This window comes from Schistocerca serialis, chromosome 3 (genome assembly GCF_023864345.2).
Source record: "Schistocerca serialis cubense isolate TAMUIC-IGC-003099 chromosome 3, iqSchSeri2.2, whole genome shotgun sequence".
Classification (NCBI taxonomy): Eukaryota; Metazoa; Arthropoda; class Insecta; order Orthoptera; family Acrididae; genus Schistocerca; species Schistocerca serialis.
This window is the reverse complement of record NC_064640.1, coordinates 995,767,054-995,791,393: the sequence shown is the minus strand read 5'-3', so window position 1 is coordinate 995,791,393 and position 24,340 is coordinate 995,767,054. Positions and strand designations below refer to the sequence as shown.

General features: G+C 37.9%; 1 protein-coding gene across 1 annotated transcript in view; it reads left to right on the top strand.

Moving 5' to 3' along the window:
* Positions 1-24,340, top strand: part of LOC126471446 (structural maintenance of chromosomes protein 4-like) — a 252,910-nt gene that overhangs the window by 137,498 nt on the left and 91,072 nt on the right. The window contains exons 10-14 of the mRNA XM_050099628.1: positions 2,619-2,859; positions 2,947-3,149; positions 4,691-4,878; positions 6,235-6,476; positions 18,692-18,818. Of these exons, the coding sequence (XP_049955585.1) occupies positions 2,619-2,859; positions 2,947-3,149; positions 4,691-4,878; positions 6,235-6,476; positions 18,692-18,818 (1,001 nt within the window). The remainder of the gene's footprint in view (positions 1-2,618; positions 2,860-2,946; positions 3,150-4,690; positions 4,879-6,234; positions 6,477-18,691; positions 18,819-24,340) is intronic.

The following is a 24,340-nucleotide window of genomic DNA, read 5'->3' as shown; positions in this document are numbered from 1 at the left end:
TGCAAATAGAAATCTCTTTCTGTTTGTCCTCAAGATACAGAGCACCATAGACAGTGGTGCTCGGTTTGATGCTATGTTCCTTGATTTCCACTAGGGGCCGAACCACACAATAATCCTGGGTTCGGTGTGGGGCTGCGGTGAGGTGTGGCGTCTTGTGGAGTTGTGAACCACTGAGGGCTACGGCAGGACGAAGCCTCTGTCGTTTCTAGGTCCCCAGTTTAATACACAATACACAGTAAATTAGGGCCAGAAACGACAGAACAGATGACAGGATTCAAGTATATGGTAACTTGGAATGGGGAATATTGGCATTTTGAGCAGGAGCTGTCAGGATGCTGCTGATGAAAGAGGCATTTCAAAATCAGAAAAGACTGTTAGCTAGTGGTCTGAATACAGAACTGAGGATGCAACTAGTGAAATGTTTGATATGGAGTGTGTCCTTGTATGTAGCAAAGACATGGACATTGAGAAGGTAGGATGAGAGGAGAATTGATGCTTGTGAAATGTGGATATGGTGAAGAATGGAGGAGTTGATGACAATGAAGAATTGGAAGCTAAACTGGATAGGACTTTATTTGAGAAGAGATTACTTTCTAGTAGAGGCAGTTGAAAGTTTTATTCTTGGGTAGAGAAGGCAGGGCAGAATAATATATGTGCTGTATTTCACCAGTAGACTGCAAGGAGGGTAGCAAAGAATGAAGAGGAAAGTGGGGGACAGAGAACTGTGGAGGGTTAAGGCAGATAACCAAATGATGGTTCTGATCGATATTTCAATTGGAAGAGTAAGTTTGTCATAAAGCATTATTTCCCTTGTGGTTTGATTTTGTGACTATTACCTGCATCATTCTTTTGCTATCTTTTAGTACCAGCATATGGAAAACTATACCATCTTGCTTAAACTAGGTTTTCAGTCTCTCTCTCAAGAATATACGCCAAAAGGTATGCTCACAAACTTTGTACTTCGGTGAATGATTCAAATTATGTGCAACATGTACAATTGAATGAAAAAAAAAGCAGTATTTGTTGGGATCAGGCACGTGTGTATCTTGACAACCATCCAAAATTGAGCTGAATTAGTAAATGAAGTATATCAGATATGATGGCAGATGTGAGTTTGTCCCATGAACAGAATATATCTGTTGACGTATTTTCAGTTCAAAGGGAAACTGTAGCATACAACTATTTGTAGAATTAATGCTTATATTTGAACATTAAAAAGATACGTATTGGCAGAAATATTGAAGATTACTTTCTTGTGTCCTAAAATTGTTTTTATTTAGGTACAGTAGGACAACTATAACATTCGTGGGTAATGTAGGTAACATGGCAATATTGAAAAATTCGAATTTATGGTAATTTGCGTATTTGCACACAAAATGCATTGTTTGAGCTTGCATTGTTTGATATGCATGTTAATTATTTTTTTAAACAGACTTATCAAAATTGAACATTTAAGTTTTTTAATTTTAAACAGTCATATTAATTATGTATTCTTGTAAAAAATATTGGTATACTCGCTTGGGTTCTTTTTGTTAGAATACTGGTTTTTATATCTTCCAGCACACATCAGATTTGAAACAGGATTGTATTTTCAGACTAAAAAGCTGACAGTTAGTTAATAAATCCAGGTTGATTGGTCATGGCCCATTTTCTTTGCAAACGGTTATGACAGTTCTTAAATTTAATTTTTAGTTTTTGGCATTTCGTGTGCATTCCATGCAGACATAATCTTATTACATTGGGTGGACATACAGTGGAACAAAAATGTAAGTACATATAGAGAGCATGATTGCTGAGAACATAATATATTAATGGATTATAGTAACTGGCAAGAAATAAAATTCTTCTAGATTATAAGGTATTAAGGTACAAAATTAACTTTGTATTTAGGTGTAATAATAATAATAATAATAATAATAGCAGAAATTATAGTAATCTGGTAACAAATGTGCTTCAAAGAAACTTATGCTTGCCTTCCACCTATAATACAATCCGTTTAATCAATGGAAACAGTGGATAGGAGCACTATTGGGCATTCTCAAACCAAATTCAATATTTTGATAGTAGTAATCCCCATAAGTTGTTTGTGTAGCCCTTTCAGTGAAGAGAGCACAAGTGACTTGAATTTTAACTGTTTAACTGCTCTGGATGAGTTAAAGTGCGCACCTTTGTACCTGTCCCTGTGTGCTCTGAACATGTTCACATGCGCCACCAGTCGTCGTACCTGGTACTCTGAACGTGTCTACGCGTAGACACGTTTAGAGTACCGGGTAGGACTGGTGGTATGCGTAAACGCGTTCAGAGCACACAGGGACAGGTACAAAAGTGCACGTGTTAACACGTCCAGAGCAGTTAAAGGGTTAAAAATAATTGGTCTACATCTTGAAGTAAAATTCGTCTTCATTTATAACTGCAGGAACATTCTTTTCTGATTTGTAGATAAAGTGGTCAAAGTTTTGGTAATTTGGTTAATGAGCACAAGGACTGTTGAGGCAAGTAACTACTAGTTCAGAGTATCAAAGAAACTGAAACTGATTTTTATGGCCCTACTAATTGAAAAATGTTGAGTAGTTGTTGTCAGTCTTTGTCACTGCTTTACAAAACCAACTTCTTTGCAGGGAAGAAAAGCAAATATTGCAGAAATTGCCAGCCATGGAGAAGCAGATGATGCAGACTCGCACTGAACGAGAGCAATTGGAACACGAAGAGAGAAAATGTTCAGAGGAACTGCGTGTTCTGAGAATGAAATTAGATGAAGCGCATTCTGCAATGAGTATGTTACACTCAAATAATAAGGTTGTTGATCATTTGATGCAGTGCAAAGCAAAAGGATTTGTCCCTGGCCTTTTTGGAAGGCTGGTATGTAGTCCTGTTTTACTCTCTGTAATTGTTATCCACAATGACAATATTTTTATAAATATCAGGTGTACTTGTTGTCTTTTGCAGGGAGATCTTGGTGCCATAGACAAGAAATATGATGTGGCAATTTCAACAGCTTGTGGTCAACTGGACCATATTGTTGTTGATACAGTGCGAACAGCTCAGAAGTGCATTGAGCTGTTACGTCAGTCCAAAGTTGGACAGGCTGCTTTCATTGCCCTTGAACACCAAGAGAAATTTCGTTCGGCTTGTGAAAACCCACCAAAAACGTTTGTATTTACTGGTTTGCCTAATACTGAATATTTATATTCAGAGTGAAAGTTCTTTGTTTTACCATCAGTTGTACATGAGTATTTAGAAAGCACAACTGAAACATTGACTGTGATAATAATTCACCATCTGGGCACAGACATTAATTAATTGCACCATTTGAGTCAAAATAATGAATGCTGACATTAAAAATAGTTCAGTATGATATTCAGTGAACGCCTCACATTTATTAGGTTTGTGTAGCCTCAATGTGTAGTACATGAATCAGTTTAAACCACTAGGGACCATAAGCAAATGAGATTCAAGCTAAATAGTTTGGTTGCTCTGATAATTAAGGAATTTATCACTTGTAAGCAGAGAATTTGGTTTTTTGCCTGCTATATCAGACACAATAGTATAAAGACAGTCTTGTAACTGTTTGTAGTTTAATTTGCTGCTGTGTTTTTGTATGGTACGTATGAAACGTTCAACTTCTTATCCTGTGGAAAACCTACATTATTCCATGACAAATCAGCCTCTGGTCGTGATCACAACAGGAACTTCACTAAGTCATATTACAAGAGTATAGTGGTGTCTTATTTTGCTGTGAAAATATAGAACATAGTGATATAAAGTGTCTTGGCAATTGACTTGCTGCCATTGTTTTTTGTGATAAATGTGTGCGCTTGTAGGAAAGTGGTAATATGGACTTCCAGAGTGTTTAAGTGTAAAAGATTATGGTATTTAAATGTGGCAGGAAAAATTCAATGTGGTGGTGATCAAAATTTGAATATCTACATGACAGCAGAGGAAGGAAATGAAGTTTCTTATTAGGTGTACAGTTATTCTGTAAAAGATGCTGGATTAAAAAATCTGGAATACATGAGTAGGCTGTGAAAATGATAGTGCATCATGGGGGAAAGGTGTGTAGTGCATTTACATAAAAGCTTAAAACCAGCAAGTAAGTTGGAGTCATTTTGTGCCGACTCTCAATTGAAAACTGTGTGTTTCTTTAGTCATTTGAGATGTCTTCATTTTTTATTTAACCACACTGGTTTCAACCCTAGGCCTCCATTCGTTTAGACGTCAAATTTGACATTATTCCATATTGAGAATCAGTACCATTGTTCAAAAATCTCGCCACACATGCTAATTATTTGCATCCTTCCAAAATGTGTACTCGTGCTGGTCTTCTCATGGTGAAAAGACTTATATTACTAAACAGTTAGTGCTGCTCTTGGAATGACCTGCAATATGTACTCTGCATTGAAGCATTTATGGAGAGGTAGAATTTATTTATTCTTTGTTCACAATTTGGCATATGTGCTCCTTCACAATCACTGAAAATTTGAGTTTATATTTTGATGAGTCCAATAAAAGCAATTTTCATAAATGCATGGGTATTGATATTGTGATTGAAGGTACTTGTCATGCAATATGTTGTAATAGGATGAATTGTGAAATTTGCCACAATCTAAATGCAACATTTTTTATCTTCATAAAATTACAATATCTACTACTTCAGTTTGTAATTGCATAATAACTGATGTTTTGTTTTCAGACCTGAAAATGCCCCACGCATTGTGGATTTGGTCAAATTAGAGGATGAAAGAATTCGGGTGGCTTTTTACTTTGCCCTTCGTGATACCCTTGTTGCAGATAATGTGGCGCAGGCATCAAGAATTTCTTTTTCAGGAGGTCGTCGTTTTAGAGTGGTTACACTACAGGGAAACATTGTTGAAGCCTCAGGTGTGTATTATCAAATGTTAGAAATAAATACAGCTTTGATTTCTTTAAGAATTGAGCTCACCTGTGTGTGTGTGTGTGTGTGTGTGTGTGTGTGTGTGTGTGTGTGTGTGTGTGTGTGTGTGTAGCAATCAGTATTTTAATACAAATAAACATTTGTAAAAAAAATTGACAAATGTCATGACAAGACATGCTTTCATGCATTCATCCCATTGGGTATTCTTTGCTTGGCAATGCAAAGATTTGTGATAATCAGTAGATTAATATGCTTGTTTAAGTGAATAATTAATGAAATTGTATGTTCAATGTTGGCAAGATATTTGTCACAAGAAATTTCAGCAACTATTTTGATAATCAAAATTTCTACATCATTTTGCTACGTCAGTTGACCTTCTCTTTACAGTATGATTACTGATCTGTAGTTCCTGTATGGGCATGATAGGTTGCTTACACAACTACATAGATATGTAGACTGTTCGCTTTGGTTAAAACTAGTTACACCGTGAAATAAATTTACTGCTGATATAAGTAATCAATAAACATTTTTTATAGATACATGTTGTTTTGTCCATCATCTTTATTCTTTACTAACTGCGTCATGTCCTTGGTTTCCTCAGATCTGTTAATTAGATCATGCAGCTAGTTATGGGGTGACTTCTGGTTTACTGAATATTATTCGCAAATGAAAGCTTTGCCTCCAGTGAGAGACTTTGTAAGGGAAACAGGAATTGATGAAACTGACTTTGCACTCCACCAGAGATTGTAATTGAACAGATTTCACCAAATCAGATAATGTACCAAGTAATATCAGTGGTCATTTGGAAGCAGATATGAGACTTTAGACTGAGTTACCTTGGTTGCTTTAACAAAATACGAAATATTAATGGGGGACACAAAATCAGATGTCCATTAAGTCATCCCAATTTAGTTTTTTCAGCTAATTGAGAGGTGGTCAATTCATTGATGTGATAGCTGAATATTTCCACCAGCCTCCAAGTGAGATAGTGCTTGATGCATATTTTCATTGACATTGTGGTTAACACTGTCCCCAACTGCAATGTTTAAGTGTGGTTTATGAAGTTAGATTGGCCTCTCAATTCATGTGTGAGTATTTGCATGTGAAAAATATAGTGGTGTACAAGGGGGGGGGGGGGGGGGATGTAAGAAGGGCCATAGCATTTGTTACTCAGGTAAAACAGCATACTTTAAGGAGTTCGTAATATTTTTGGTCAATTTTGATTTATCTAGTTTATAACCATAAATACTTTGTTATTCAGTGCTTCTTGTTTAAAATGATTTTTCTTGCAAAATATTCAGAGGAAGAAGAGTGAAGTTAACTCAGCTATTTTGGTTTAACAGGTGCAATGATTGGAGGAGGTCGTGGAGTACGGAAAGGTCGAATAGGCCAAAAAGTCGCTGTGCGTGCAACCACTGTTACACAAGACACTGTGGAAGAACTTGAAAGAAAAATGAGGGAATGCCAGCAAAGACTATCTACAGTTACAGAGAATATGCAGGAACTAGACAGAATGATGTCTCGTGCTATGCCAGAAATGAGGATTCTGGCTACGGAACTACAGAAAATACGCAGTGCTATTAAGGTAGAACATAAACTGAAATAATTCTATCCACTGATACATGGCACAATGAATTTGCATTTTCCTTCCAGAGCAGTATACTGACATGTAGACATGGGAATACCACAGTGAGAGGACTATCAGTAGACATCTTGAAACCTTCCAGTCCCAGCAGAAGTAATTGTAGCTCAACCATGCTACATCTCACAAGCCTACCAAGCAATGAAATACATCATACCACTTACAAATTTAATTAACTTTCATTATTTGATGTCAGATTTCAGTAATATGAAATTACAGAAGAAAACTGGCAATTACTTTACCTTGTTATCCAGCAAGTTTAGTAACATCAAAGAACTTACAGGGTGTCCAGCACCCTGGAAAATTGGGAAACCTCAGGGAATTTTCTGTTCTGGAGGACATTTTTTACATTTTGCATAAAAAAGGCTGGAAAAGGCACAGTACCTGATTCAGTTCACTTGCTTGCCTTTCACTTGGCTCAATGCAGTGCTGCACTCACCACTTTCAGTGTGTGTTTCCACATCCCCACAACCTCCCCACCACATCCCTTCCCTCCCACCTCGGCAGGCTATGTGTAGTTTTGTTTGATGTGTGTGTCAAACATACTAGGTTCAAGGGAAATTTTAATTACCAGCAGATTCGCAGATACTATGATCAGGGATTAAATTAAGACACTGACAATTGCAAAAATAGTGGGAGTGTTGCATCTTTCCCAGCCATATATTACGCAGGAAGACAGAGTGATATCAGTATTCTTTGCAGAACACACAAGCATGAAAGAAATAAAATAAAAAAAGAATGTATGCTTTCTGTTTCTTTGTATTTTAGTGAACTGTCATGAAAGGGAATTTGGCGAAGTTTGATCATGTAAATAGGTCTTTTAGGCAGTGTGAGGAGTGGTCTATAATTGTGGGACATGTGATCATCATGCTTCCGATCCAGCCTTTATTGCCAGTATATGAATCCTGGTGATGCTGCTGCTTTATTCACGCAGCTCTTGTACTGTAATGACGAAACTGAGTGGACACAGTCCTCTCTGTCTCAGAAAAGATCTGAGGTGGTACTGGAACTCGAACCTGGATCCTCACTCACTGAAGGCAGCAACGCTAATCATTTGGCTGTGGTGGCAGTGGAGTATTTGGTGCAGTTCAGATAGGTCTTCAAGAGAGAACCTAGATTCACTCAAAACTTACGCAGAAGTGATGTAAAAATATATATGAAGTCTTTACGGGTTGTCAGCCAAGTAGCATTGTCGTCTTGTAGCAACGTTTCGATGGAATGCGTCTCCATCATCTTCAGGCAAAGGTGATGGAGACACATTCCATCGAAACGTTGCTACGAGACGACGATGCTACTCGGCTGACAACCCGTAAAGACTTAATATATGAAATTCGCCGAGAGAGCCTGCACTCGCATATGATGTAAAAATGTCTTGTCACTTGACTGCAGACGTTAAAGTAACCTCTGGCATGCCACAGGGGAGTGTTATGGGACCATTGCTTTTCACAATATATATAAATGACCTAGTAGATAGTGTCAGAAGTTCCATTCGGCTTTTTGCAGATGATGCTGTAGTATACAGAGAAATTGCAGCATTAGCAAATTGTAGCGAAATGCAGGAAGATCTACAGCGGATAGGCACTTGGTGCAGGGAGTGGCAACTGACTCTTAACATAGACAAATGTAATGTATTGCGAATACATAGAAAGAAGGATCCTTTATTGTATGATTATATGATAGCGGAACAAACACTGGTAGCAGTTACTTCTGTAAAATATCTGGGAGTATGTGTGCGGAACGATTTGAAGTGGAATGATCATATAAAATTAATTGTTGGTAAGGTTGGTACCAGGTTGAGATTCATTGGGAGAGTCCTTAGAAAATGTAGTCCATCAACAAAGGAGGTGGCTTACAAAACACTCGTTTGACCTATACTTGAGTATTGCTCATCAGTGTGGGATCCGTACCAGATCGGGTTGACGGAGGAGATAGAGAAGATCCAAAGAAGAGCGGCGCGTTTCGTCACAGTGTTATTTGGTAACCGTGATAGCATTACGGAGATGTTTAGCAAACTCAAGTGGCAGACTCTGCAAGAGGTGTAGCTTGCTCGCCAGGTTTCGAGAGGGTGCGTTTCTGGATGAGGTATCGAATATATTGCTTCCCCCTACTTATACCTCCCAAGGAGATCACGAATATAAAATTAGAGAGATTCGAGAGCGCACGGAGGTTTTCAGACAGTCGTTCTTCCCGCGAACCATACGAGACTGGAACAGAAAAGGGAGGTAATGACAGTGGCACGTAAAGTGCCCTCTGCCACACACCGTTGGGTGGCTTGCGGAGTATAAATGTAGGTGTAGATGTAGATGTGACCATAAAAGTCAATAGTGAGGAACAAACGTCAACTTTGGAAATACCGTATTGAATTTAATCATATTTTGTCGTTTAAATTTAGTAGTTTAACATTGTGACAGTATACCACTTAAAGGCAAATTTATCACAAACGTGTCACTCATGTTAAGATTTGTTATAACTGAATGTCACATAATGACAGCTTGATGATATAAGCCTTCAGTATATCCTAAGATGACAATATTATTGAGAGTTTGTGTTTCCGGTGGTTTTGTGGTTAGAGGCATGGAATGGTGGAGTTAAATGAATTAAGTTCATGTCCTGGTGTATGCTATTGTTCTATTTTCATTTTAACATTTATAACACATTTTGTGGGTTTCTTATTAATATAGCAGAAGTTTGTTCTGTGATGTTGGATGTTCTTTACGTATTAAGAGCACTCTCTCTCAGGAGTGATTTTCTTAAATTTTGTACTTCAGTATGATTGAAAAATGGAAGATAAAATTAAGATTTCCCCAGTGTGTGGTGAGTTAGAAACCTAGGGGTACAGATTAAATTGCTGCCCATGAAACAAGCAGCATTGATAATTTGACAGTTATTTGTTGCATGGAAGAGGTATTGAGCTGTTTCTATTTTTATTTATTTATTTTTGTCGCGATTTTAGATGTCCACTTTCACATGGGAGAAGCTAGGGTCACTTCTGGCTTATTGTGTCAACTGATGTTGACTTTTGTGGTCACCTCAAGTGACACATTATTTTTGTGGCACTTCTGCACAAGATTCAAGTGACACTAGCTTCTCCCATCTGTTCAGATATATTAATATTGCTTTCTTTATTAACACAATGTGATAAGACATGTCCTTGTAGGGGAGTTGGCAGCCTATTCGAATCCTTTTAATTTGATCCTGAGATAGTAGAGCATTGTAAGTTTGTGCATGCATCACTCTGTGCCAAGTGGTCTAGAGGTTCCCACTTGACCATCATGGATTTTGATGAAATTTTGCGCAAACATTTGCTCGTGGTCCCAATAAGCTTAGGTAAAGTTTTCGCAATTGCCAATTTAGTACTTGCGGAGATGTAGTTATTTGTTAGACACTGCAGCATGGCGTTCAACAGTGTACCCTTGAGTGTTCAGCATCTTTGAGACATATCTGTGACAGTATTTTCTTAACAACTTTGTGTGCTCTCTTAAGTGGAATAATGCCACGAGCATTTTCATATGTATAATTTGAAGCAAATTCAGCCAAAAAGCAGCCACTTGAAATAATGAGTTTTAGCTCTTTATATCTCCAGAAGTAAGAGTGTGATAAATCTTAAAAATTTGCATTTAATAACTTAATAACACAAGATCTTAAAACAGAAAATTTCTTTCTCCTACTGATTTTCAGTTGTGTACAAGTAGTGCCAAGTTCACTATTTTTTGAAAACAAGCCAAAATTGGCACTTTAGCTCTCTTTTACCGAAAAGGTATTTTCTGTAAACAGTATTAAACAATTTTTGTTTGAAAGACCATGCTCAAAACCACATAAAAAGTGCAAAATTGAAGTGCAAAATTGCAGTGCATGTGTTATGAAGTATGATGTAATACATGTTCGAAGGAATATTACATCATGGTTCTTCGCTACATGGGCACTGCACTCTCATACTACCATCTGATACTGGGCCCGTGACTCAAAAAAATGTCTCCCCTGTATGGGACTATGTATGAGTACAAGTATGACACATGGACAATTACATATGAAAGTTTGAGTCAGGCCAGGAGCTGTGCTTGGATAACTGAATGGGTTAAAGGGACAGCTTGTGTAAAGCGGGAAATCTGGGTTTGAGTCCCAGTCTGGCACAGATTCTCATTGTTGTCATTCCATTATACAGCTGCAGGTGGTTCATATTTGCTACTGCTAAGCATTTCATGACCTGAAAAGTAGGCCCTAAAAAGCCTCAATGAAGTGGAGGTGTAGTGAAAATGCACTCATATTCTGCTGGTACACAAATGTGACATCTGGTAATCTGTTTTGCTATTGTTTAGTACTGTATAGAGAAGGTAAAATCTCTGATAGCTCAGCTAGTAGGTGGCAGGTTTAAAATTTGAGTGTGTACGCCATGATTTGATTCCTGCATCTTGCCTATCAGTTCAGTCACCAAATGTGTATAGTCAGCACAGATTTTACACAGCTTACTTTTAGTGGATAGTTCAATTTGCTGTTTTACACCAGTGGCATTTGCAGTTTCATTTCCGATCAGATTCTGTACCTTTTTACTTTTATTCTGCATGTACTGAGATTTACCTTTGGTATTTACTGTTTATTTCAGGCGTGAAATACCAGTTAATGATTAACTAGTCTTACTCCTTATTTGCTGTTAAATCCTCATCAGACTGACGATGAGGCTGATACAACTGCCTTGACATATTTATTTAACTCTCGTAGTATGTTGTTGTTGTGGTCTTCAGTCCTGAGACTGGTTTGATTCAGCTCTCCATGCTACTCTATCCTGTGCAAGCTTCTTCATCTCCCAGTACTTACTGCAACCTACATCCTTCTGAATCTGCTTAATGTATTCATCTCTTGGTCTCCCTCAACAATTTTTATCCTCCACGCTGCCCTCCAACGCTAAATTTGTGATCCCTTCATGCCTCAGAACATGCCCTACCAACTGGTCCCTTCTTCTTGTCAAGTTGTGCCACAAACTCCTCTTCTCCCCGATTCTATTCAATACCTCTCATTAGTTAAGTTATCTACCCGTCTAATCTTCAGCATTCTTCTGTAGCACCACATTTCGAAAGCTTCCATTCTCTTCGTGTCCAAACTATTTATCGTCCATGTTTCACTTCCATACATGGCTACACTCCATACACATACTTTCAGAAATGATTTCCTGACACTTAAATCTATACTTAATGCTAACAAATTTCTCTTCAGAAATGCTTTCCTTGTCATTGCCAGTCTAAATTTTATATCCTCTCTACTTCGACCATCATCAGTTATTTTGCTCCCTAAATAGCAAAACTCCTTTACTACTTTAAGTGTCTTCTTTCCTAATCTAATTCCCTCAGCATCACCCGATTTAATTCGACTACATTCCATTATCCTCGTTTTGCTTTTGTTGATGTTCATCTTATATCCTCCTTTCAAGACCCTGTCCATTCCGTTAAACTGCTCTTCCAAGTCCTTTGCTGTCTCTGACAGAATTACAATGTCCTCGGCGAACTTCAAAGTTTTTATTTCTTCTCCATGAATTTTAATACCTACTCTGAATTTTTCTTTTGTTTCCTTTACTGCTTGCTCAATATACAGATTAAATAACATTGGGGAGAGGCTACAACAATGTCTCCCTCACTTCCCAACCACTGCTACCCGTTCATGCCCCTCGACTCGTATAACTGCCATCTGGTTTCCGTACAAATTGTAAATACTAGAAACATAGGTTTCCCTTTCCTTAATCTTTCTCCTAAGGTAAGTCGTAGTGTCAGTATTGCCTCACGTGTTCCAATGTGCGAGTCCATTTTCAGTATAAAATATTCTAATTGTATTTCGCCCCTCTTATGTACTATTCAATCATCATTGTATTAAAATTTGAGACTAGGTAAAAACTGCCATGGAAACTTTTCAATGAAGAAACTTGAAAGTGATCTAGGTCTAAAGCCTTTATTTGCGGTTTAATTACATTAAGATTCTATTCATCAAATGAAGTGCACGTATTACTCAAATACGTTGTGTTGTTCTCGGTTATTCATAAATTTGTTGATCATGTCTACACTGTTGCAATAAGGACTAAAATGTTACCAGTTGCGGGAGTAGGGAGAGCTGTGTTCCAACAATGACCATTTTCACTGTGAATGACTGTATTTCTTCATCGCCGTCTGAAGATTTGGCAGACTGATCAGATTTGCCATTGTCCTCAGCTCCAGAATAAATTTTATCACGAGTCACGTACGTCACTTTCACGATTGAGTTGTTCTGATAATGCTTTCTGTGTAGTATCTTCCATTACCGTATTTACTCGAATCTAAGCTGCACCTGAAAAATGAGACTCGAAATCAAGGAAAAAAAAATCCCGAATCTAAGCCGCACCTGAAATTTGAGACTCGAAATTCAAGGGGAGAGAAAAGTTTTAGGCCGCACCTTCAAATCGAAACAAAGTTGGTCCATTGTAATATGAGACACAATTTAGATCGAATGAAAGACGATAAAGCTACAATAGTTTGGTTCGAGTCGTAAGCTTAGCAGTTAAGCTTTACCAGGTAGCCATTGCTATGCGTCAGGTGCTCCGTCCGTATTTATACGGGTACCCTTCCTTTTTCACGTGCTTCGTCTGGTTTGAATCGATTGCTTATTTTGCTTTGTTCTGGTAAGTGCCGTTTTCTTTGTTATAGGTGTTTACGTCACTCTAAGCTGAAATTGCATTACTGTACTGCGTCATGCATTGTTTGTCGCATTCTGATAGTGCGTGTTTACGGCCTGTTGCCGCCCGTGGCATGGCTTGCTTTTGTGCGCGCTACTGCCGCTTACGATTAAAAAAAGAGAGGAATTGTCTCATTAGCAAAACAATGGCAAATGACTGCTACTTGTTGTTACTTACACTGCTGCTTTCTTTGATAATGATCAACAACAACCAAATAATAGACTGCGTATTATAGAACATGTTCTGAACGAGAGTTAGGCGAAAATTTTTCTCCGTTTGAAAATCTTTGCGGCCGCTTCTTTAGTAAATCAGATTCTGCACAGAAATTAGTCATTTTAGATTTAAAAATCTAGTCAGTTGCCGTGCTTCATTTCTGACTGTATCACTATTAGGCATAAAAATAATACGAATATAAACAGGACACGATACATATTTTCTTCCGCGTTTGCTGTTGTCTCACTCTAGTTTCGTAGTTTATTAGGCAGACAGTATTTAAATGAGATAGCAACAACAGGAAAGAATACATGGCAAAATGTTTATATTCGTATTATTCTTATGGTGAAGAGAATACTGCATGTGATTCACATTTCATCAGGTTCCTATTAGCAACAGTCTTGCCAGTCGGATTTTCGTAGTACATTGAAATTCTGCTACTTTCAAAGATGAACAGTACGTAATTTGTATTTACTTCGTTGGATAATGTATGAAAATGCAGTGGTCGAAACTCGGGGTGGAGAAAAAAAAGCTCGTCTTCCACCTTTTTTTCTTTATTTATTTACTGACGCAGAGGTTTTGGCGCCAGTATTTATCTCGTTGCCTACACAGCATGCCTGTGTAGCGCTACATACATTCGACGGCAGAAGTTAGTTGTGGCGGCACCTACCAACATTTTTCAGAACTTCCGCTTGCTTTGCACTCGATTCTAAGCCGCAGGCGGTTTTTTGGATTACAAAAACCGGAAAAAAAGTGCGGCTTAGATTCGAGTAAATAAGGTAGTAAAATATCATTTCCGTGTACTATTTCCACGTAAATCAACTACACACTCAGTGACAGAACAGTTAAACAACGTGTTCTCCAGGGTCACATTGACCCTTCAAAAGATATTACTTTCTAACTAAACAACGATGTCTCACAGCTTTGAATGTCCTCTGATAGGTGTCACACAATGAGGAATTTACATTGGTGGCAGCAGGCTGTATATGTGCAGCGACTCATGCACAGTAACAAACAAAAAATCTTCAGGGTCAGAGTGACTGGTCTACTCTTCTGAGATTTGCAGTTTGGACAAATTTTCAGACGTGGCTTCGTTATGTACAAGCTTCTTCCTTATCAGAGCTTGAGCCTTATGTGCTGATTGAACTGTCCAAATTCCTGTCTTTACATGATGATTCTTTTTACAAAGATACAAGAGAAGTTAATGTAAACTGCCATGCCGAGTCAGCAACTGAGCATATGGTGCAGGCAAACTTGAGATCTATTGTCTAGCTTTGCTTGAAATTCATGTGTTTCTCTTGTAACACCTCCATTCAGGTCGAAAATCTGACCCAGGAATCTCCAATAGCAATTCATACTATTCATGATGCAGTTAAGTCCACAGGGAGTGCTTGATCTGTACCCTTCATAAAACAGGTAATACAGTTGCTGAAATGTGTGTGGTAGCTACAGTGAAGTAGGAGCAGAGAAAAGGGCAGCTGAGAAGTCTTCAAAAGAAAATGAGATGAAGAGGAAAGATTAGAGAAAGCAAAGACAGCTGCAAAGTAAGGAAACAAAACTTGTGGATAAAACTGAGAAAGTTTCTCAGATTAAAGGATAAGTTCTGTCACTAAAAATACCTGCTTATGACTTCACTTAATGGCCGTGTATGTGTCATTATCAAACTAGTCTATTAGTATCCCTCCCCAAACTTTTTGTTCAAATTGTATTTGAATCTTATTCTTAGATGTCTTCGCAAAAAAGTGTTGTTCTTTGTTGATGTAGATAATGGTTTTTTGTTTTTATGTCGATTTGTACTTCCAACGGCTGATTGTTCTTAATGGAAATGCTTTTTTTTTTTGTGTGAAAATGAAATACTAATTTTGAATTGAAAAGTAAAAACATTTTATTCAAAGTACTGACTATTTCTTTCTATACATTTTGACCACCTTTCTGGCAATTTGTGGACACCACGCCAATAGGAATGTTTGTCGTCTGAAGCAAACCAATCAGACACCCAATTTTCCACTTCTTCGTAGGAATCGAAGTGTTCCACAGCCAATGCATGTCCTATTGATGAAAGCAAATGGTAGCCAAGTCAGGTGAATACGGCGGGTGGGGTAGCAGCTCCCAGCCAAGTGTTTTGATTGCATCCTGAACCAGTTCTGCTTTGTGTGCACGTGCATTGTCGTGTAAAAAAATTACTTTGCCTTGTCTTCTAGCCCATTCTGGTCTTTTTTCGATCAATTTATAGCTCAAATTGATCATTTGTTGTCTGTAGCGATTAGTATTCAGTTTCACCCAGTTTTAGAAGCTCATGATACAACAGACCTTTCTGATCCCACCAAACACAGAGCATTGTCTTCTTGCCTAATTGATTTGGTTTTGCAGTCGACGTTGATGGTTGTCCCGAATTAACCCATGATTTTTTTCCCTTTAGTATTCTTAAAATAAATCCATTTTTCATCGCCAGTAACAATTTGATACAAAATTAATTTTCTTTCATGTCTTTGAAGCAAAATTTGACAAATGGTTTTTTGGTTTTCCGTCCGTCTTCCATTAAATTCATGTGGCACCCATTTTCCACACTTTTGGATCTTTCCCATAGCTTTCAAACGGTCAGAAATTGTTTGTTGTGCAACATTTAGCATTGCTGTCATTTGCTTCTGACTCAAATTATTATCTTCATCCAATATTGCTTGCAATTCGGCGTCTTCGAACTTTTTTGGTGGTCTTCCAAGTTCTTCATTTCTTACATCAAAATCATTATTTCTGATTCATTGAAACCATCTTTTGCATGTTGCTTCTAATAGAGCATGATCACCATATGCCTCGACAAGCATTCAATGCGACTCTGCAGCACTTTTTTTCAAATGCAAACAAAAAATTAATGCTTTCAGCAAATCATCACTTTCTGGTACAAAATTCGACATAGTTAACATGATGAAAACATACGATGTTGTTTGTTCCATGACTTGATGTATACTACATATCTTAGACAGATGTCATACCATCCAAACAAAATAAAAAAATAAATAATAAAAAAATTAAGGCTCGTTAACAACAAATGTTCCCTATCGACACATTTGCGTCTTAATGCTCATTTCATACTGGTACACCTGGTAGACACTTCATTCTGTTGTCAGGTCCTGGTGTGTTTTATTTCATGGTTAAAATGAACCAATTTTTTTTAACTTGGAGTGTAGCCACCATCAAGTTCCTGTCAACAAATGTGTAGATTGTCATAAAATCTGTGACAAATTGTTACAGATGAAGCACAATGTGACTGTGGAAAAATACAAAAGTTAACCTGGAAAACTCGGGAAACTTTTATTAGAATCGCTGGACAACCATAGTTACTAAAAACTTTAACATGAAAGTGCAGTACCTAACAACAGGTCTTCCAAAATGTAAATACAACAAAGGCTATTAGGCCATCTAGATGTCTACAGTCAATATCATCTAATTAGATTCGAATAATGCTACCCACTGAAACATAAGACAAAGTGTTAAAACTTGAAGAATAATTGTTCATAATGTTAGTGCAGCTTACAATATTATGTGAGCTGTTCCAAATTCACATTGCCTGCTGATAATACTGTCACAGAAGAAGCTGAGTAGCATCGTGGTGTAGTGGATATGATACTAAACTGTTGCGTCATAGGTTGTGAGTTCAAAACTCACCTGGACGGTACAATTTTAATTTCTATATTCGGTTTGAGTACATTCTAGAAGTATCCATTAATGGCAAGACTCATTGTACTGGAATGTTCTGTAGCTGTATACGGGGTGGTCCATTATCTCAGGAAAAAAGCGTCAAACAAAAAACTACAAACTTGTCTAGCTTGAAGGGGGAAACCAGAAGGCGCTATAGTTGGCCCGCTAGATGACGCTACCATAGGCCAAATGGATATCAACTGCGTTTTTTAAAAATAGGAACCCCCATTTTTTTATTACGTATTGGTGTAATACGTAAAGAAATATTAATGTTTTAGTTGGACCACTTTTTTCACTTTGTGGTAGATTGCGCTGAAGAGTCACAAACATATTCAGTTAAAATAGTTAAAATGGCAACACTACAAGAGCAAGTTCAGTGTGTTTTGCGACTGGCACATTTGCAATTGGTTACATCGTTTCAATGTTTTAGAACCCAATAGGAACGTCAGCTGCATGGGAGGAAGAAGTGTTCAAGATTCTGGAACAATAAACATTGAGCAACAGGTAGTCTGTTACATGTAAAATCTGAAAAGCCACAGATCTCCGAAGAAAATTTCAGTCACGTTAGAGAAGCATTTCAGCAGAGCCTGTATAAACCTGTTCATACTGCTAGCTTGCAGTTAGTTCATGTTCAAGAGTGACAGATGAGTTGTACTAAAAGCTCAGTCTAAGAGCATAGAAGGTTCAAATGTTTTGTGCAGTAAAACCTAATGACAAAGTTGTATGTATGAACATCACATTAGAAATGCTGCAATGGATTGATATGTCATGTGATTACCTCAAACTGTTGTTTCTCTGATGAAGCTGTGTCTCATGTTAGTGGGATAATGGGATAGAAAGTGGGCAGTGAAAATCCACGTCTCACATGTGGATTCTTCTTCTTCTTCTTCTTCTTCTTCTTCTTAAAACTGACAGTAACGGGAATTTTGTGCTTGGGTAGGCTTGGAACAGTATGTCTTTCCCACAACTACCACATAAAACGATCTTCCAGGTAGATGAAGCTCTGTCACATTTCAGTCTTGACAGCAAATTACTGCATTAAAATTTTTTCTCGTGGTATTATGTGGAAAAAGACCAAAAGTGATCAGCACCTGAAAGATCACTTAAGGTTTGCTATGGCATCAGTTACACCAAGCTTACTGCAGGCTACATGGAACAAGGGGGAATATCATCTGGTGGTTGGTGGTGCAACCAGGCATTTCCATATTTTAATCTATTGAGGACGTGATATTCAGTAAAAAAATTGGCACTGTTCTTAGGCAACATTGTAAGCCATAAATGTATGTAATATTAGTTTGCGAGTTGTAGTTAATTTATTTTGGTTATCTTCCATCTGTACCTGCAGTACATACCATAATGTTGCAGCCATAAGAACCATGTTGAATGTAGATATAAAATCCTGCTAATACCTAGAAGTGAAGAAAAAATTATCGCTATTATCATAACCTTACAAATGGGATGTTTGCATATTAAAAATTTCATCACGTGCTTAAATTCAGTAAGAACATATTGTGTAATAGTGTCATCATTTGTGTACACAAGAATTTTTTTTCTCCAGACATTGGTGGATGAAATGCCTACCCTCGAGACTCAGGTAAAGAAACAAGAACAAAAAGTGAAGCAAGTTCTACCTGAAGTATCAAAAGTCAAAGCTCTGACTGCAAGACTACAGGAAACAAAAGAAGGTATCTAACAAACTGTTACCTGTTTAGGTTTACAGTTACGAGCAAATCACACCACACACACTCACTAAACGCTCAGTATACTGAGTGAAAGAAATTGTGTAATTGGATAACCTTTGTACTGTCAAATAATTTGATCATTTTACAGAAAATTTAATTTTTTTGCGTTACGTGTAGTATCAGTTAAGGATGCTTTCGAACTTGTTCATTGAAAAGGTGTCTGTGGTGGATCCTAACTGGGACCGACTATGTAATTAAGTTGTTATGCTCATATGTAGTAAGTTATTCAGCTGGGGCCAAAAAAATCGAGGCATACCGTTTCTGCCAGTTTCGTGAACACAGGAGACCAGATGTGGAGATGCTTTTCACATAATTTGTATTTGGTGTTGTGCATATTGGATTTGAGGATCCAAGTGTTTTAATAAGTTTTTTTGTTGAATTAGTTTGTTATAAGCACAATAACCTGTGTATAATCCTGAGAAACATTACAAAAAATTGTATATACTCAAGATCGGCATAATCCAGTTGTGTTACTAAGCATGTCATAAATTTTACTGCACTAATCTATGTCGATTTAAAATAGCAAACAGCTTGGCACTAGGTTGATCCATTTTTCCTTCCTTCCTTCCTTCGAGTGAGTGTATCCAGTAACATTTTTTCAAATAGAAGGATGAATTTCATCATTAAAGTGGGAAAGTTTTGTAGTATATAAATACCTTAGGAGAAAGGAGCCTAATCATCGAAAAGCAGCAGCTTTGAGTCATTGACAGCGACACACAAAAAGGAAAGAAAATTTGCATGTGCGCTTGCCCCTGCATAGTGCTAGCTGGACGCACGGTGCCAGGATTACTGTTTGGCAGGTGAATTAGGGGGAGGTGGGAGTCAGGAAGAGGGCTTGGGTGTGGGTAGCTAGCAGCTTGGCAGGAGGCAGTTGGTTTGTTGGGTAGAAATAAGAGAGGGAGAAGTGGCAGGCACACGGTGTAGGCATGTGAGCAGATGTCAGAGCTGGGGGAAGCAGCACTTGTTTAAGGTGGTAAGGAGATACGGACTGGGAGGGCTGCTGGTACAGGAAGTGAAGAAACTGTCGGGTGGCGAAGAACCTAACGGTGTTCAGAAAAGATAGGCTAAACACGGTTGGCGGTGGCATGTTCGTTGCTGTTAGAAGTCGTTTAACTTGTCGCGAAATTGAAGTAGATACTTCCTGTGATTTAGTCTGGGCAGAGGTTATTGTTGGCAACCGGAATAAAATAATAATTGGATCCTTTTACCTACCTCCCATTTCAGATGATACAGTTGCTGAAAGGTTCAAAGAAAACTTGAGTTCTATTTCAAAAAAGTACCCGACTCGTACGATAATAGTTAATGGTTACTTTAATTTACCCTCAATATGTTGGCGAAAATACATGTTTAATTCCAGAGGTACACATAAAATATCATCCGAAACTGTGCTAAACGCATTCTCTGAGAATTATTTCCAGCAGTTAGTTCATGAGACCACGCGAATAGCAAACGGTTGGGAAACACACTTGACCTCTTAGCAACAAATAATCCTGAGTTAATAACGAGCATCAAAAACGATTCAGGGATTAGTGAACACAGGTTTGTCGTAGTGAGATTGAATATTGTAATCCCCAAATCCTCGAAAGATAAGCAAAAAATATAACTATTCAAAAAAGTAGATAAAAATTCACTTGACACCTTCCTAAGAGACAATCTCAACTCATTCCTTATTATTAAGTGTAGACCAGATGTGGCTTCATTTCAAAGAAATAGTATCGGCAGCAATTGAGAGGTTTATACCAAATAAACTAAAAAACGACGGAGCTGATCCTCTTTGGTACACCAAACTGTTTAGAACACTGTTGCAGAAACAACAAAAAACAATGAAACAAACGTGCCAAATTAAAACAGAAGCAAAATCCTCAAGATTGGCGATCCTTTACAGAAGCCTGAAACTTTGCGCGCAGTTCAGTGCAAGACTCCTGTAACAATTTCCACAACGAAACTTTGTCTCGAAACCTGGCAGAAAATCCAAAGAAATTCTGGTCGTGCGTGAAGTACATTAGCGGCAAGAAACAATCAGTGCCTTCTCTGCACAATAGCAATGGAGATACTATCGAGGACAGTGCTGCCAAAGCAGAGTTACTAAACACAGCCTTCCGAAATGCCTTCAAAAAAGAAGGCAAAGTAAATATTCCAGAATTCGAATCAAAAACAGCTGCCAACATGAGTAACGTAGAAGTAAATATCCTCGGAGTAGTGAAGCGACTTAAATCACTTAATAAAAGCAAGTCTTCTGGTCCAGACTGTGCTCCATACTTAACAATCATATACAACTGTTCACTCGACGAAAAATCCATAGCCAAAGACAAGTTGCACAGGTCACACCAATATTCAAGAAAGGTAGTAGGAGTAATCCACTAAATTACAGGCCCATATTGTTAACGTCGATATGCAGCAGGATTTTAGAACACATATTGTGTTAGAATATTATGCATTATCTCGAAGGAAACAGTCTATTGACACACAGTCAACATATGTTTAGAAAACATTGCTGCTGTGAAACACAACTAGCTCTTTATTCACGTGAAGTGCTGAGTGCTATTGACAAGGGATTTCAGATCGATTCCGTATTCCTGGATTTCCGGAAGGCTTTTGACGCCATACCACACAAGCGACTTGTAGTGAAATTGCGTGCTTATGGAATATCGTCTCAGTTATGTGACTGAATTTGCGATTTCCTGTCAGAGAGGTTACAGTTCATAGTAATTGACAGAAAGTCATCGAGTAAAACAGAAGTGATTTCAGGCATTTCCCAAGGTAGTGTTGTAGGCCCTCTGCTGTTCCTTATTTATATAAAAGTTTTGGGAGACAATCTGAGCAGCCGTCTTCGGTTGTTTGCGGATGACACTGTCATTTATCGACTAATAAAGTAATTAGAAGATCAAAACAAACTGCAAAAAGATTTCGAAAAAATATCTGAATGATGCGAAAAGTGGCAGTTGACCCTGAATAACGGAAAGTGTGAGGTCATCCACATGAGTGCTAAAAGGAACTCGTTAAACTTCGGTTACATGATAAATCAGTCTAATCTAAAAGCTGTAAATTCAACTAAATACCTAGGTATTACAATTACGAACAACTTAAATTGGAAAGAATACATAGAAAATGTTGTGGGGGAAAGGCTAACCAAAGGCTGGGTTTTTTTTGCAGGACACTTAGAAAATGTAACAGACCTAGTAAGGAGACTGCCTACCCTACACTTGTCCATCCTCTTTTAGAATACTGCTGCGTGGTATGGTATTCTTACCAGGTAGAACTGATGGAGTAAATCGAAAAAGTTCAAAGAAAGGCAGCACGTTTTGTGTTATCGCGAAATATGGGAGAGAGAAAAGATACAGGATTTGGGCTGGAAATCATTAAAAGAAAGGCATTTTTCGTTGCGACGCAATTTTCTCACTAAATTCCAATCACCAACTTTCTCCTCCGAATGCGAAAATATTTTGTTGACACTGACCTACATAGGGCAAAATGATCACCACGATAAAATAAGGGAAATTAGAGCTTTTACGGAAAGATATAGGTGTTCATTCTTTCCGTGCGGTATAAGAGATTGGAATAATAGATAATAGTGAAGGTGGTTTGATGAACCCCCTGCCAGGCACTTAAATGTGATTTGCAGAGTATCGATGTAGATGTAGATGTCCAAGTAGATGGTGTGGGGACAGGAAGTTAATCAAGATTGAATCCAGGAAGTAGTGAAGGATGTGGTGCAAGGATAATTCATATCTGCATAATTCAGAATAGATGGTGGTGGAGGGAAGGATCCAGATGGCAAAGTGTGTGAAGCAGCCATTGAATTCAAGTAAGTTATGCCACTGGTTGTTCAACTTTGCTTTTGGCCACAGTTTGGCAGTGGCCATTTATTACAGTGGACATCTTTTTGGGTGCCATACTGACATGAAAAGCTGTGCAGTTATTGTAGCAGAGTTTGTGTGCGACACAGCTACTTCCACAGGTGGCCCTTCCTCTGATGGGGCAGAAAGGTGCTGGCTAGGTAGATTCAGCAGGACTTGCATCTGGGGGTTTCACATGCGTATGATCCTACAGGTTGGCAGCTGCAGTGGTATACAGATGGACTAGGCTGTTGTATAGGTTGCGTGGGTGATGGAATATCTCTTTCGGAGGGGTGTTACTGTCGATGGGTCAATACTTCTGCTTTCCAATGAGTGGTCTCATTTAATCCTAAAGAATTTTATAATTACATATTTCAGTTTTATCATAGTGCTGTAAATTTGCTTAAAGTCTCCAGCTTCCAGTTTTTTGTAGTATTTTGGGTTGTGGAAAGTATCTAGGCATCAATGTATTGCATGCTTATCAAAATGCTATTTCTATGTAACACTCTAAAACATTTCAGTAAGGCATTTTGTGTTCAATTATAAACACTGATTTTAGTATCCCCTCATAATGATTACCTCATTTGGTTGGTTATGCAAGTTGGTATTAGTATGATTATTATTTCAGCTTCAACATTTTGTATTTAATTTGCTTAGCATTTCCATAAAGAAATTGTATTTAGTTATGAAGATCTTCTATTCTTTGGGATGATGTTCCAGCTGAAGTAATGTTCCTGTCTTTTTTGCTAAGAGTGCTGTAGAAAACATCATTTACAAATATACCAATAATTTTTAATGTTTTGCTTCATATAATGTGCAGAAACTAAATAAAAATATTTTTTTATTTTTGTACTCCATTTGAATCTAGAAATTAAATTATTATAGTTTAGTCAATGAAGGAAAATTGGGGAAAAATTTGTGTAGTCAAAAATTTTGCGTACAGTGGTGGGATGGGCCAGTGCTATGAACAACATACTAAAAATACCCACTGATGGGGTGTAAGTGGGAGGGAGGGGTCTTAAAGGTAACTTTTATGTTATTCAAGAAACTCAAAAAACACTGGTTCTGAAGAACGTCTCCTAGTATAAAATAAAACTGTGTTAAATTTCCTTCAAAGAAGGTTCTATTCACTTTTTCTCTAAGGCTAATAGTGACCATATTGCATGGGCCAGAAAAAACTCTGATTATTAAAAATAGTGTTTCTCCGTTCTTTTTTTAGTTCCTTTGTCCCGCACTTATGCAGGATCAGCACAATTAATTTATGGGGTGGGCGAATGCTCTTCGTGTCACCACATGGCACAACCCCCACCCCCTATATGTACCCCAACTGCCTGTGTAGATTTACTCATGTAGATGTTTTCTAAATGTTTGAGAATCTTGTAACTGAGGCAGGACTTGAGTACCAGCCCAGTATTCACCTAGTCAGTGGGGAAATAGCCTAAAAGACACATCCAGGCCAGCTGGCTTATCAACCCTTGTCGTTAATCTTCCAACACCCATGGTTATCCCGGCAGGTATTAAAAAATAGTTTCCTTGATATAAAATTAATCTTTATCATTAAGTGAAGTGGGTTAAGAAAAAATGTTAAATGTATGTATCCCATATAAATGCAGTAGAGTTTTACCAAGG